A 16,159-nucleotide genomic window follows, 5' to 3' on the forward strand; every position below is an offset into this window, starting at 1 on the left:
TCTCTGCTATAGCCACTCAGTTTTTTTTTCTGCCTTGTCAGGAGTAAGAACCTATTTCCTTGCTGGGATCTTTGGTCCGGGCAAAAATTTCAGATATACATTTTTTTTCTCCTGGATTTTTTCTTGTGGGATCTACAATCAACTGCCGGACTGGGCAACAGGCTGGATAATCTAGATCCAGTGGTCACCCCAGTCTGGCCAGCGAGCGCGCGCAGACCTCAACGCTAGGTTGGCCGTGACATAGCCCCACTGGACGGGGGCTGGCCTGCAAAGCGCCTCAGGAGGTCGCATAGGACCGGGTCTTGGCCCCAGTCGCAGCGGTCCTCCTGGCTGACAGCCCCCTTTTTCGATGGAGAGGTGTTCTGTCTGCCCACCTGGTTCCTAGTATGGAAAATAGCTGCCCCCCTCTCCCCCTGGAGTGTTTTGGGGTGGACGTAGGCCCCACCTTGGAATGGTCAGACCCCCCCGCCATGTACCTTATCCTGGCCCTCCATGCTGGGGCTATATGGGTGGTTTGGCCACTTTCCTGGGGTGGCGGCAGGGCGCTAACTGGCGGAGGGGCCTGGGGTGTGCGCAGCCGCCGCCGACCACCAATCGATCGATTGTGCGCAGGGGGGGGGGTTGTAACTGGCGGGGGGCTCCTGCCAGGGACCCCTGTCGTGCCTGGATCTGTCCTTGAGGCCTGGTCTCCCTCCTGGGTCCCTGTTAGTCTCCTGGGGCCGCCATTTTGTTGTAGCCTGTGTGGTTCTATACACGACAGCCATGTTTGTGTTGTCCGGTGGCCATTTTCTTGTAGTTTGCCATTCCATTGAAAATAGCAGGGGCCATGACAGTGGAGCCCTGTGGTCGGTAATGTCAGCGGTGGGAGCCCCTCCTCATCCCCTGGTGCTGTCTCCTGGATCAATTTACTTCCTGATCGCCGTACATGTAGTGCAGATTCTCCTGGTGACTGCAGGTGCCTGTTTCTGTGGGTGGTGAGTCTAGTGGGGTCATCTCCCTCTCTGCTGAGGATCGCTTGGTGCCTTTTATGCCTGGCGACCGGGTGGTGCTGCCAGCGCAGTGGGGGTTGTCCTTTAGCAGTGTTTTACACATTTTGTGGAGTCCCCTGGTGACTCATAGAGTCTTTGGAGTACATTTCCCCACTTGATCCCCTCTCTGAGGCTGCGGGGCCCTTCGGGTCCCAACCATCCATCCATGCACTGACGGCAGTCCTGGAGTCCCTTGTTTCCCAAGTGGAGATGGCTTGTGGGCGATGGGATAGCAAAAAGTGCCCCCTGCTTTCCCCTGCCTCATCTGTCCCGTCAGATCCTGAATCTGATTCGGCCGCCGTGGATGTGGGTCACCCTGCTGGCTCTGTAACCACGTGTCTGGAATCCTCTGATAGTGAGGATGATTCCTCCACGTCTGCAACCACTCACAAAAAGGCGCTGGTGGATGCACTGATTGTATCTGTGCGTGAGACCCTGAAGATGGAGGACACAGCTGAAGCTGCCACGTAAGCGCAGGTGCCCTTTTGGCATTTACAAGCCACCCAAAGCGGCAAACGTGTTTCCTTAGTGAAAAAATAAAGGTGCGCTGATAAACGTGCGTAAAGCTGCTACCAAGATATATATGTGATATGAATGTAAAGAAAAGTTGGTGCGCTAAACTTAAATTCCACAAATATATAAACAATGCATACAAATGTAAATATGGTGAAAAAATCAAAAGTCCATTCTCTTGTGACAACGTGCAAATGAATAAACTTTGAAGTGACTTGAAACGAATTGTGATTCCTGTAACTCGATTAAATTGTGTATGACCACCACGTGAAACGATCCCCACCACCGACAAGCTGTTCTTCTTACCAGATAGACAGATATATACGTGAGTTGATTACTAATACAGCTACTCACTCCCCATGCAGCTTCACCCAAGGTGTGTGTGTAAGCCGCTTACCAGATATCAATGTGGTTGAGCATGGGAATACAATCTCATCTCTTCAGAATCGAGGCTGTCTGTTGGTGTGGCGATCCCAATACAAAATATAGTGTCTCCTTGTGACTGTTAGCCCGAACAAAGTGCTTCCTCCACTGGGATCTCTACCATCTTCAGACTTCAATTCTAAGAGATGAAAGACCACTCTGTGGTCTTTCATCTCTTAGAATTGAAGTCTGAAGATGGTAGAGATCCCAGTGGAGGAAGCACTTTGTTCGGGCTAACAGTCACAAGGAGACACTATATTTTGTATTGGGATCGCCACACCAACAGACAGCCTCGATTCTGAAGAGATGAGATTGTATTCCCATGCTCAACCACATTGATATCTGGTAAGCGGCTTACACACACACCTTGGGTGAAGCTGCATGGGGAGTGAGTAGCTGTATTAGTAATCAACTCACGTATATATCTGTCTATCTGGTAAGAAGAACAGCTTGTCGGTGGTGGGGATCGTTTCACGTGGTGGTCATACACAATTTAATCGAGTTACAGGAATCACAATTCGTTTCAAGTCACTTCAAAGTTTATTCATTTGCACGTTGTCACAAGAGAATGGACTTTTGATTTTTTCACCATATTTACATTTGTATGCATTGTTTATATATTTGTGGAATTTAAGTTTAGCGCACCAACTTTTCTTTACAAACGTGTTTCCTTACCCTGCCTTTTTTGACAGAATTGTCCCTAAGGAGTGGAGATGACCAAAGCGTCCCCGTGGGGTCCCTAAGCGCTTTACTAGGCCTTACCCCTATGAGGAGTCCCTTCTTAAAAAGTGGACTGTGATATCGGTGATGGACCCTCCAGTTTCCAGATGAAACAGGGCAACCATGATTCTGGTTGAAGAGTCCTCGGCCTATAAGGATCCAGCTGACCGGAAGGCGGAAGCTTTGGCCCGCACTATGTACACTCTGGCTGGTTCGGCAATGAAACCGGTATTCACCATTGCCTTAGTGTCGCAAACTCTGACTGAGTGGGCCAAGCTTCTACACCGTGACCTTGAGGGGGGAACGGTTCCCCCCTGCCTTTGCCAAGCTGACAGCTGGTCCAGGGACTGCAGTTTATCTGTAATTCCTCTTTTGATGCGGCTCCCCTGATAGCTTGGATCGCCTCTGTTTTGGCAGTGGTACTTCGGCGTGTCTTTTGGCTCAAGTGCTGGTCTGCGGATCAGACTTCAAAAAGGCCTTGACTAATCTTCCTTTTCAAGGAGATCGCCTGTTTAGAGCTACCCTGGATGACATCATTAAAGGTCTCAGTCTCACGGAGAAAGAGTTCTTTTCTTCCGCAGGCTACTAAGGGCAAGGAACCTCGTCCTAGACGTGGGCCTACCTTCTCAGCTCATAAGAGCTTTTTTGTCCCTCAGGGTCGACTGACAAGGGCTCAAAGTCTTTCAGGGCCTCTTCTGGAGGATCCAAATGAACTTGGTCTGGCAAGTCAAGATTGGGCTTCTCTAGACCCGGGGTTAAGGCTCCTTCCGCATGAAGGTGCGCCCTCACCTGTATCAGGGGTGGGGGGACGTCTTTGCTGGTTTCCGGACCCGTGGACTTCCCGTGTGCAAGACAAATGGGTCCACAAAGTCATTTTGTCCGGCTACAAGATCGAGTTTCACTCTTGTTCCCCGGCAAGGTTTTTTCTTTCCAACTTGTGCCTGTCCGCAGACCGCTTACAGGGCATGTTTTGGCCGGTACAAGACCTGTTCCTTCAAGGGGTGATTGTCTTGGTTTCGACCTCGGAACGTTCTCAGGATTTTTACTCAAACCTGTTCACAGTTCCCAGGAACAAAGGCAAAGTGGATCCATTCCTGGACCTCAAGGTACCAAACTGCTTTGTGAGGGTACAGAAGTTCAGAATGGAGTCCATTCGAAAAGTGGTGTATCCCTGCGTCAGGGGGATTTCCTCGCCTCTATTGATATCAAGGCTCCCTACCTTCACATTCCAATATGCCAGTCACCAGCATTTTATCAGCTTTGCTGTGGGAGAGAAGCATTATCAGTTTGTGGCATTACCCTTTGGTCTCACATCTGTCCCTCGGGTCTCCACAAAATTTTAGCCCCGGTGCTAAATTTGCTACGCCAATGGGGGATCGCGGTACTGGGCTACTTAGACGATCTCCATCTGCGAGTGGAGAATCCCTCTGCTCTGGTGGAGAACCTGGAAATCACAATATGAACTCTACGGGAGTTTGGCTGAATTCAGAATTTTCAGAAGTCTGCTCTGGTTCCGACCGCAAAGCTGGACTATCTGGGCCTGGCTCTGGCCTCGGTCTTAGCCAGAATGCTCCTTCTTCTGAACAAACTCCAGAAATTGCAGGCTGCAGCTCGCCTCCTGCTGTCAAACACATGGTCATTCCTCTGGACTTGCATGTGGGTGCTGGGCCTGATGGTGTCTACCTTCGAGGCGGTCCATTTGCACTAGGGCTGCAACTAACGATTAATTTGTCTGTCGACTAATCTATTGATTATTTTTCCGATTAGTCGACTAATCTAACGATTATTTTTATTTTATTTTTTTGCTTAATTGAGTGTTTTTTTGATTAGCTAATTATTCCTGTAATTAATACAGACCCCTCAGTAAGCCCTCCCACCTAGTACAGACCACTTACTAAGCCCCCCTCCCAGTACAGACCCCTCAGTAAGCCCTCCCACCTAGTACAGACCACTTACTAAGCCCCCCCTCCCAGTACAGACCCCTCAGTAAGCCCTCCAACCTAGTACAGACCACTTACTAAGCCCCCCTCCCAGTACAGACCCCTCAGTAAGCCCTCCCACCTAGTACAGACCACTTACTAAGCCCCCCCTCCCAGTACAGACCCCTCAGTAAGCCCTCCCACCTGGTACAGACCACTTAGTAAGCCCCCCTCCCAGTGCAGACCCCTCAGTAAGCCCGGCTCCCACCTAGTACAGACCACTTACTAAGCCCCCCCTCCCAGTGCAGACCCCTCAGTAAGACCTCCCACCTAGTACAGTATGTACTAGGTGGGAGGGCTTACTGAGGGGTCTGTACTGGGAGGGGGGCTTACTAAGTGGTATGTACTAGGTGGGAGGGCTTACTGAGGGGTCTGTACTGGGAGGGGGGCTTACTAAGTGGTATGTACTAGGTGGGAGGGCTTACTGAGGGGTCTGTACTGGAAGGGGGGCTTACTAAGTGGTCTGTACTGTACAGACCACTTAGTAAGCCCCCCTCCCAGTACACTAGTACAGACCACTCAGTAAGCCCTCCCACCTAGTACAAACCCTAGTAAGCCCCCCCCCTCCCAGTGCAGACCCCTTAGTAAGCCCTCCCACCTAGTACAGACTGTACTTGGTACGCCGATCTGGTGCGACTGGTCACCGACGTTCCTTGGCAGCTTCCTCTCGGGGAGGATCTGCTGTCCCAAGGACCGATCTTCCATCCTGCTTTACAGTCGCTTTCTTTGACAGCTTGTGCTGTTGAATGCCAGGTGCTAAAGTATAGGGGTTTATCTGAGTTGGTGATTCCTACACTGTTGAAAGCTATGAAATCTACTTCTAGGAAGATCTACCATCATAAGTGGAAGATGTACATTGCGTGATGTGAGTCTCTTGGGGTTCTTCATCGCTCCTTCTCGGTGGCTCGGATCCTGACCTTCCTTCAATGGGGGGGGTTGAACAGAAATTGGCATTGAGTACCATCAAGGGCCAGGTGTCGACTTTGGAGATCTTCTTCCAACGACCTTTGGCCACACACTACCTGGTGCGTACCTTTCTTCAGGGTGTCTGACGTTTGGTTCCTCCACTGCAGGCTTGGTTGCCACCTTGGGATCTTACTTTGGTACTTACAGCTCTACAGAAGCCCCTCTGAAAATATTCGGGAGATTCCCCTGCTTACACTATCCCAGAAGGTGGCATTTTTAGTGGTTATCACCTCTGCGCGCAGCGTGTCGGAACTGGCGGCGTTATCCTGTCGTTCACCTTACCTGGTGATTCACAGGGATAAGGTGGTTCTTCACCCCTGTCCATCATTCTTGTCTCTGATTTTCATTTGAGTGAAGACATTGTGTTGCCTTCCCTGTGTCCCAGGCCTAAACATCTGAAGGAAATTGCCTTTTTATGCCTTGAATGTGGTCCGGGCAATTAGGGTGTACCTGGCAGCTACGGAGTCTTCCAGGAAGTCAGACTCTCTCTTTGTGCTCACGGATGGACCTCAAAGTCTTGTCCACTTCCTCTGAGACCATTTCCAGATGGATCAGACAGACGATGGTTCTGGCCTATTCCATCAGGGGTCAGGTTCCTCCTTTCCCTATCAAGGCACACTCTACTAGGGCACTTAGTCATTCCTGGGCTTTCCGCCATCAGGCGTCGGTGACTTAGGTTTGCAAGGCGGCCACCTGATCGTCGGTGCACACTTTTACAAAGTTTTATAAAGTGGATGTGTTGGCATCTGCGGAATGCTTCTTTTTGCCACAAGGTTTTGCAGGCTGCTGTTTAGGAGGACCTGATCCTCTTTGAGGGTGTGTTGTTTTTTTCAGGTGGGCTCCAGTTGTTTGGTTGAGCTCATGTTGCCTGGTTGGCTAATGTTGTTTAGCTTTGGGAATTGTTTTGTTGTTTCCACCCCTCATGTTTTAACACTGCTTTGGGACATCCTAATAGTTAATGAATATCAGGAGCTGTGTCCGTCAATGAACGAAAGAGAAAATGTGATTTTTGACTTACCGTAAAATCCTTTTATCTGATGTTCATTGACGGACACAGCACCCACGCCTCTGTGGAGTTTTAATTCTCCTGACACTGCTTGGAACAAAACTGAGTGGCTATAGCAGAGAAAGGGAGTATATCCCCTGGGATTGCCCATGGGTGTAGCCAGAATTATTTTCTGCCTAGTGTCCTATTCCTGTAGGGGGCAGTATAACCCAATGGTTATGAATATCAGCAGCTATGTCCTTCAATGAGAGAAATGTTTTTTACAGTAAGTCAAAAATCCCAATTATCCTAGACTTATTATTATAGTACTAAGGAAAAAAAAAAACTGAAATTTAGGTTAAAAAAAAAATATTTCTGGGATATAGGTTTAGTAACCTGCCTCTAATAAAAGTGTATCCCTCATCCTGCTGTAGAAATGTTCCCTGCACTGATGACAGGTTCTCTTAACCGCTGAATTCCCAGTGCTGCAGGGGTTAATTTCCTTCACTAAAACATTTCAGTACTTTGTCCTAACAGCCAGCCACCACTTTCTGCCCTCCTCCTCCTTTCAGTAAAGTCCTTGTATTCTTTTCACAGAACACAAATGTCCTGTAAATAAAGGGAGAGGCAGATGAATGACAGGATCCCTTCTCCCATTCACAGAATACAACAAGACTTCCCTTTTTGATCCCTTCAGTTTTCATTTTGGAGGAAACTGGATTCATATGGCTTGAATTTTTTTATTAGATGACATAAAGGGGAGGCTGTAACAATGTGATGTGGATTTACAGTACTGTGCAAAAGTTTTAGGCATGTGTGAAGAAATGTTGTAAAGTAAGAATGCTTTCACAAATATATTATTTATTTATTTTTATCCATTTACAAAATGCAAAGTGAACGAACAGATGAAACATATATACAATCAAATCAATATTTGGTGTGACCACACTTTTCCTTCAAAGCAGCATTAATTCTTCTAGGTACACTTGCACACGGTTTATGAAGGAACTCTGCAGGTAGGTTGTTCAAAGTATGTTGGAGAACCAACCACAGATCTTCTGTGGATGTAGATTGCCTCAAATCCTTCATGTTGAGATAATCAGGGCTCTGTGGGGGCCAAACCATCACTTCCAGAACTCCACTGTTAAAAGAAAAAAAAAACATGGTTCCTAATGACACTGGCTGTATATTTGGGGTCGTCCTGCTGCAAAATAAATTTGGGTCCAATTACACCGCCCCTGATGGTATGGCATGATGGATAAGTATTTGCCGGTATTTCTCAACAGCAGCAACTTTTGCACAGTACTGTATGTACCAGACTTTTATAATGAAACTTTAATGAAATATTAATAATAAATACATGTATTCTATAGTTGCATAGCTGTATTGATACCCTTATACAGTATACCCATTTACAGTTTTTTCCTTGTATATGTTTATGCATGTAATGATGAAGGTACTCACCATGAGAGATGTACCTTTTATCCCAGTCTGTTAGGCTTAGGCGCATTGCATGTTTTATACACATATCAGTAAATTAAAATGTATAGGAATTTTGTATGCATGCAATATGTTTGGTGTATAAATCAGTAGACTTCTAATAATAATATGCCTTTTCAGTAATGTTTTTTGTTCTGTTTTGGTCCCCCTCCTTCAGTTGGGTTGTTATCTGGGATTTGCCTCTACATGGAGACACCTTCTTACCCCGGGTTCAGATGATGATAAGCAAAGGTTTGTCTTTTTTTGACATATACCATGTAGTAACAATATATGTGCAATCAATATGAAACCTCATAAATTGGGCGTCACAGTGATCACATGCCATCACCTGAGTATTACAAGAGACCGGAAGCTGTCATTGACAGCGTGGTCACCGTGCTGGTAGCCCATAGATGCATATGTGCAGCATGTGAACATTACAGCCCATCTTCTTGGCCCCCGCAAATATGGATGGCAAGCAGTTAGTGAAGCCCTATATTTATTTATACATCCTCAAAGACCCTGTCACCAAACCACTCATTTTTAAAACAATCTTCCCATAAGATTATATGTGTGTTTTATTATATGTTATGCATGTTGTTTACCTGTAAAAGCCTCGCTTGTGTGGACATCCAAGACTGCTGCTTGGTGCCGCCATCTTAGATGTGATGTTGGCAGGCTCAGAGCTGTCACTGATTCTCTACAGTATTCTCTTTTACTTCTCCATCGGCAGCTACAAAAAGCTTATGAAGGGGAGGAGTGAAGGAGCCAGGCACGTTGCAAATGAATAAAAAATAGTTTATGGAACTGATAAAACACTACAAATAAGCATTTGAAATGCTTGATCTTTTGTGCTTTTACCTGCAGTTTTTTAGTTGGAGACCGGGTATTTTTAAATCTATTTTTTTAATTGCAAGCAATGTAAGAACTTGAATTTGACTTATTAGCCTCTTGCAGGACCAGTACTGCAAACTGGGGGAGAGGGAAACTGCACAAGAAGCATGATAATAAGAGAGAGCTAAATGAGCGAGACATTAGCTTATCATCAATCTGCCGCTTGTCCTGTCACTGTTAAGTCACAAGTTAAAGGAACAGACAAATTATTTCCTGGATTCAACTCCTGTACAACAAACCCATGGCCCGGGTGCGGACGAATGGTATTCTTTCGCCCCCCTTTGAGCTGGGTAGGGGAAACCCGACAGGGGTGCCCGCTCTCCCCCTCCCTGTTTGCTTTGGCTTTGGAACCCCTGGCCATTCTGATTAGGGCCCTCCCCTCTGTTGCGGGGATCCTGGTAGGCCCCTTGACGGAAAAGATCTCCCTCTACGCGGACGACACTTTGCTTTACCTCCCTGATGCGGGGGACTCTCTCGATGCGGCCCTTGAGATTATAGATAGGTTTGGTGGATTCTCGGGAGTCCGGATTAATTGGAATAAATCCCTGCTTTTCTCGCTGTCGCCAACGCCGCCGCCCTCTGTACCCTCCCTTCCATTGTCCTGGGTTCCGAAATTTCGATACCTGGGGATTGAGGTGCAAAGGGACCTCTCCTCCTTCTTGTCGGACAATCTGTACCCTGTGCTCCAACAACTTATACTTAGGTGTCAGGCCTGGAAGACGCTCCCGCTCTCCCCTGTAGGTAGAATTAATCTTATTAAGATGACCTTTCTCCCTAAGTTCCTATATATTTTCTGGAATACCCCGGTCCCCATTCCCTTGTCCTTCTTTCGTAAATTGGATACGGTCCTTTCAGCCTTTATTTGGTCTGGTTCTGTTCCCCGGATAGCGAAACAAACACTTCAACTCCCGCTTTCGCAGGGAGGACTGGTGTTGCCCTCATTTCGTCAGTACTACTGGGCGGCGGTCTTGGTGACGGTGCGATGGTGGTTTGCCCAATCTCGTTCCAATCCATCGGTTAATCTCGAGGCGGCCATCCTGGGATCGTACGCGGCGCTCAGTAACCTGGTCTATAGGGGCCCTAAGGCACACCCTAACGTGACTGTCCCAATGCGTACCACGGTTTTGGTCTGGAGACAGGTGTCGGAGGCGGTTTCGGGTACTGGGGATGTCCTGATCCGGCTCTTTGGGCCAGATACGGAATCAAGAAATTGGAACATATTATGCCGGAGGGTACCCTGCGTTCATTCGATGACCTTAAGTCTACCTTTGCACTCCCCTCAACTATGTTTTTCCGCTTTCTTCAGCTTAGACATGCGTACTCCAGGCAATTTCCCACTCCGCCCCAGGTAGTTCCACACACGGTGGAACGTTTTCTTATTACCAAGAATGCGGATAGACTGCTTTCCTCCATATACCTTAGGATCTCGACCCTGTGGCCCTGACCCGACTCTTTGACGCCTGGCAGGGGGACATTCCTTCCTTGACGACGGATGACTGGGAGGAGGGCCTGAGGAATTGCATTCCACTGGTCATCTCAGCGAGGGACCGTTACACACAACTCCGCTTCCTCCATAGAGTTTACTATACCCCGCAAAAGTTGGCCCGGATTTATCCCGCTAGGTCTGACCGTTGGCCCAAATGCCAGAACGCACTGGGCTCCTTTTATACATGTGGTTTGGTCTTGCCCTTTGATCCAGGACTTCTGGAGGGTGGTGGCAGGGGAAGTTGTCTGCAATAACGACCCTGGATGTCCCACTGGACCCCAAAATTTTCCTCCTGGGTGTAGCCGATGACCTCCCTGCGGGGTAACACACTAAACTTCTGATTTTTTACGCTTCTTTCTACGCCAGGAAAACTTTACTTGCCAACTGGAAAAAGACTGATCCTCCTACTGTGTCCCAATGGCGGAAGGTGGTGGATGCGGTTCTTCCCCTATATAGACTAACCTATATGTCCAGGAAGTGCCCTGCTAAGTTTGACAAGATATGGGGACCTTGGCTGGATCGCTAGACCTCTTCCCTACTCCTTGCCTGTGGCGGGACTTCGGCCTCCTCACCTTCACCCCAGTCTTTCTCTAGCCCCCCTCTTCCCCTCCCTCCCTTCTCTCCCCCCCCCCCCCCTCCCTTCTCCTTTTTTCTTACCCTTTCTCCCTTTTCCTGGATTCCTCTGCAATGTCTCTTTCATGTCTTCTGAGTGTCGCCCCTTCGCTGCCTTCTCCCCCCCCCCCCATCCACTTTTTACTTCTACCTCAATCTCAGCACTGTGACATGTGAAATATGCACTATTGTTGTATTGAAATTTGCTACACTTCAATAAGTTGCTTAATATCTCGGTTCTAGCTCTTTTTGATTATGTAACCCCCAAGTTTGTGTTCTGTTTATGATTGGATGTACCTTGTTCTGTATGTCCTTTGTTTTGCACTTTTTGCACATAAATAAAAACTTTTCTGTTAAAAAAAAAAAAAAAGGAACAGACAAAACCTGTAAGTGTGACTTAAAGACATTCACGCATCTGATGCAATAGGCTGAATTTTACTTCCTCCCCTATCTCTTTTTTTTTTTTTTTTTTTTTTTAACCTCTTGGCGCCGAGTGCATGCAAATATGCGGCCTCTCGGCAGGTGGGCCTCGGCGTTGAGTGGCATGCATTAGTGCAAATATAGCTTTGCTGAGAGAGCATGGATGCATATGTGCAGCCGCTTGCGATCGGGAGCTTTCTGATCATGTGTTCCACATGACCATAGGCCCTGCCCTGTCCCGCCTCCTGGCATTCTAAACACCTTAAAGTGCCGACTCTAAGGGGTTAGGTTGCATCTGTCCCCTAGCTGCCTAGGTGAGAATAAAGTCTTCTGTGCTTTTGTGCCATAAAGCCTCCATTCATGTGGCTGGAGGTGGGTGAACCTGGCAGCATGATGTCTGGCTGCCTACATCAAAAAAGGCACACGACACCTGATGACAAAGATGGCGGAGTGGGACTCTGGCAGCAGCGCAATGGATCACAGCAGGACAATGTTGGATCCACTGGGCACGTGAGTATATGCATGACAGGTGAGGGGAGGCAGACTGAAACTCCTCTTTAACTTCAGCAGCCACTTCTGTATTCTGGGTTTCCTATTCAGGTCTCCTTCACATGGGCACTGAGGCCCCTATAGTGTGAACAGGCCATTTTTTGCAGCGTGTCTAGAATCCAGTTGCTGCATGCAGGCAGCCCATTGAAGTTTATTAGGAAGCAGCTGTATTTGGGCCTCAGTGTCCATGTGAACAAGGCCTTATGCAGATCAACCATAAGATTCTGCACTAGTTGGAAATGAGGGTGAAACCAAGACCCAGCTAAGTGAAAATTCGTAGGAGGGAAAGGAGCTGCATTATATTTTATAAAAGGAACAATTCACAAGTACAGTACAGTAATAAAAAAAATGTAAATCGATCACTTGGCCTTTTTCTGAAAAGGTTTAGGTGGGTAAAATCCTTGAAGATTTAGAGATTGAGCACTGGGAAGGGTGTATATTGGGTTATTCTTCCTACAATGAATATTTGTTTCACAGCAAGAAGATTAAAACACTGGACTCCCTAATCACGATGATCCAGAGCTTTCCCCGTGATGACCCAGCAAGTGAAAAACTCCAAGAAGATATGGCAAAGATCCGGGGAAAGGTGAAGCAGGTCAGTATGGTGCTGTAGCAATTTTTGTAGCTTTTGATGACATTATGCCACTTCCCTTCTGTTTTATGAACAGTGTCACTGTAGTGGTAAATCATTGATGTGGATTTTGCCTGCCACAGTTTTTTTACGGAGATGGGCTCAAAAAAATGGGTTGTTCATTATACTTCACGTGGTATTACAACTATTGATTTCCATGTGCAACTGTGGCCAGGTTATGGACATATTGGAAATAATGGAAAATATTATTATATATTATATTTTTTTTTATTATTATTATTTTTTATTTTTTTTATTATTAGCAAACAGTAAATTAGCTTTAAAAAAAAAAACCATGGGTTGGGTATTGTGTGTGTTTTTTTGCATTCAAATATTAAAAAGTGTATTTTTCCCCAAAAATTGCTTTTGAAAAACCGCTGCGCAAATATTGTGCGACATATAAAAATTGAAAAACACACCAATTTTCTTTTCTAGGGCCTCTGCTTTGGAAAAAAAAAAAAATATATATATATATATATATATATATATATATATATATATATATATATATATATATATATATATATTAATTTTATTTATTTTTTTTGCAGTTTTCTAGCAAAAAAAAAAAAAATTTATTACATGTGAATAAAAAGTGCCAGAAAAAGCCTGGTCTTCAAGTGGTTAACTTGCACCTTTCTTGAAGAATTATCTAGCTGTACCAAAAAACAAGACAATATTCTTAGTTTTACCAGAACATCCATAATTTATCCTCCATTTCAGAGGGTTCATTTTTTTTTTCTTTTTACCCCAAACCTATCTCCCCATCTAGAGCTGTGGTCACCAACTTTTCGAACCTCACGGACCACTAAACTCACAATTTTGAATCCCACAGACCACAAACGTGAATTTGACATGCCTTACACACACAGTGCCCAGCTCTTAGCCTCCGCCCCCACTCTCCACCACACTGCTGCCTTATGCACACAATGCTCCACCTCTCTGCCCCCCCACCCCTTGATTATACTGCTGCTTTATACACACAATGCTCTGGCTCTCTGTCCCCCTCCCTCTGGATCACACTGCTGCCTTATACACACAATGCTCCACCTCTCTGCTTACCCCCCCCACCCCTCGATCATACTGCTGCTTTATACACACAATGCTCCGGAGCTCTGTTCCCCTCCCCCTGGTTAACACTGCTGCCTTATACACACAGTGCTACAGCTCCCTGCACCGCTCCCCCCTACCCACTCTGCATCACACTGCTGCCTTACACAAACATCATTGGATCTCACCTCCTTATTCAGCCATGTGCATGAGCTCCATGCTCCCTCCTCCCCCCCCCCCCCCAGTCTGTGACCAGCGCTGCCATTGGAAGTCCCCTCCTTCTTCACCTACCATTCTCTGCACTACTCCCATCGTCTCCCTCTGAGTTCATAGGGACCGAAACTACAGAGGAGGCATCGGGTATCAATGCGCACTGACAGTATTGACTGTCAGCACACATTGAGAGCAACACTGGAAACAACATTGGGCAGTATAAATTCACCACAATGTTGATTTGCGGCAGAACCCCTTCGGGACCACCAACATTTTTCACTGATGATCCACAAGCCACTGGTTGGCAACCGCTGATCTAGAGCATTTTACTTTGTCCCTGTAGTGAGAAGCATCTTTTTTTTACATCCTGTGAAATCATCACCAGGCTTGTAAAATTTTTGCAGAGGCAGATGCTGGTTCTTATTGATGTAGTGACACCCGAGAACTGCATCTCCCAAGAGCAATTTTCCTACATGCAGTGTGGGCAAGCTCTTGGGATTCATGGCAGCAGCATTTTCTTGCTTAAGAAGGAAATCCCTGTATGCTTATGGAGTGGGATACGTGCAATTCTGAAGTCCCAACAGGTTGGGATTTGATTGCATCAGAGGCTCAAACAGGAAGTTAGGAGCTCAATGGAATCATGCAGGTCGACATACTTTTATAAAATTGCAGAAAAGGTAAAGCATTAACACATTGGGAAATGTGCAGAGATTATTCATTTTTTTTTTTTTTTTTTTTTTATTTAGTAGTAACCCTAATAGAAACATAGAAACATAGAAACATAGAATGTGTCGGCAGATAAGAACCATTTGGCCCATCTAGTCTGCCCAATATATCTGAATCCTATGAATAGTCCCTGGCCCTATCTTGTATGAAGGATAGCCTTATGCCTATCCCATGCATGCTTAAACTCCTTCACTGTATTTGCAGCTACCACTTCTGCAGGAAGGTTATTCCATGCATCCACTACTCTCTCAGTAAAGTAATACTTCCTCATATTACTTTTAAACCTTTGCCCCTCTAATTTAAAACTGTGTCCTCTTGTGGTAGTTTTTCTTCTTTTAAATATGCTCTCCTCCTTTACCGAGTTGATTCCCTTTATGTATTTAAATGTTTCTATCATATCCCCTCTGTCTCTTCTTTCTTCCAAGCTATACATGTTAAGGTCCTTTATCCTTTCCTGGTAAGTTTTTTCCTGCAATCCATGTACTAGTTTAGTAGCTCTTCTCTGAACTCTCTCTAGAGTATCTATATCCTTCTGGAGATATGGCCTCCAGTACTGCGCACAATACTCCAAGTGAGGTCTCACCAGTGTTCTGTACAGCGGCATAAGCACTTCTCTCTTTCTACTGCTTATACCTCTCCCTATACATCCAAGCATTCTGCTGGCATTTCGTGCTGCTCTATTACATTGTCTTCCCACCTTTAAGTCTTCTGAAATAATTACTCCTAAATCCCTTTCCTCAGATACTGAGGTCAGGACTGTGTCAAATATTCTATATTCTGCCCTAATAATTTGCCTAATCGATTTATTTCCTATAATCATCATCTGCATCGAATGGCCATAGTGCTGTATCTTCCTCAAATACCTACACCAGGAAAATGCTGCAATATACCCGCTAGATGGAGCTGAAAATCAGGGAAATAAGCATATTATGCAATTATGGGGGTTATTATTCTTAATTATTTTTGATGGCTGTGTGAATGCCTGAGACATTTGCACATCGTATTTGTTATAAATAGACCCCGTAAACTTTCATAAGCGAAAAGTCTTGGTAAATAGAACTGCGTGTCTCTAAGGTTTTGTCGCATGACAGTCATTTTTCCTCTTCAATATTTTTACAGGTTTGCTCCATGTTGAACATACAGCCTGATTTTAAAATGAATTTTGAAGGCTCCGGACTATCCTTTTGATGTGGCAGTTGTCTGCTGGGAACCGCCTTGCAGTGCCTTATGGAGAAAAGGGCTTGTCGGGTGTTCTGAAACCTGTGTGATATTAGTGAGGAAGTACCAGGCCGTGTGATATTATTGGAGAAGTACCAAGAAAAGAAGATGGGTTTACAATGAGAAGAATTTAAAGTGATACTTAAAGGCAGTGTTTTCTAGAACCATCCTTAAATTTCCGGATGGAAAAAATGTAACGGTCAAGTAATACTGGACACCCCCAAACAATAAATTTCTTCCATGGTTGCTGCACTATGACCGAACCTA

General features: G+C 45.9%; 1 protein-coding gene across 1 annotated transcript in view; it reads left to right on the forward strand.

The window, feature by feature from the left end:
* LTO1 (LTO1 maturation factor of ABCE1) overlaps positions 1-15,900 on the forward strand; it is a 46,415-nt gene extending 30,515 nt beyond the window's left edge. Inside the window, exons 3-5 of the mRNA XM_082270070.1 lie at positions 8,272-8,345; positions 12,532-12,649; positions 15,794-15,900. Of these exons, the coding sequence (XP_082126196.1) occupies positions 8,272-8,345; positions 12,532-12,649; positions 15,794-15,862 (261 nt within the window). The 3' untranslated portion in view covers positions 15,863-15,900. The remainder of the gene's footprint in view (positions 1-8,271; positions 8,346-12,531; positions 12,650-15,793) is intronic.
* The last annotated feature ends 259 nt before the right edge of the window (positions 15,901-16,159 follow it).

The sequence above is a fragment of the Pelophylax lessonae genome (assembly GCF_965119305.1).
Source record: "Pelophylax lessonae genome assembly, chromosome: 10".
NCBI lineage: Eukaryota > Metazoa > Chordata > Amphibia > Anura > Ranidae > Pelophylax > Pelophylax lessonae.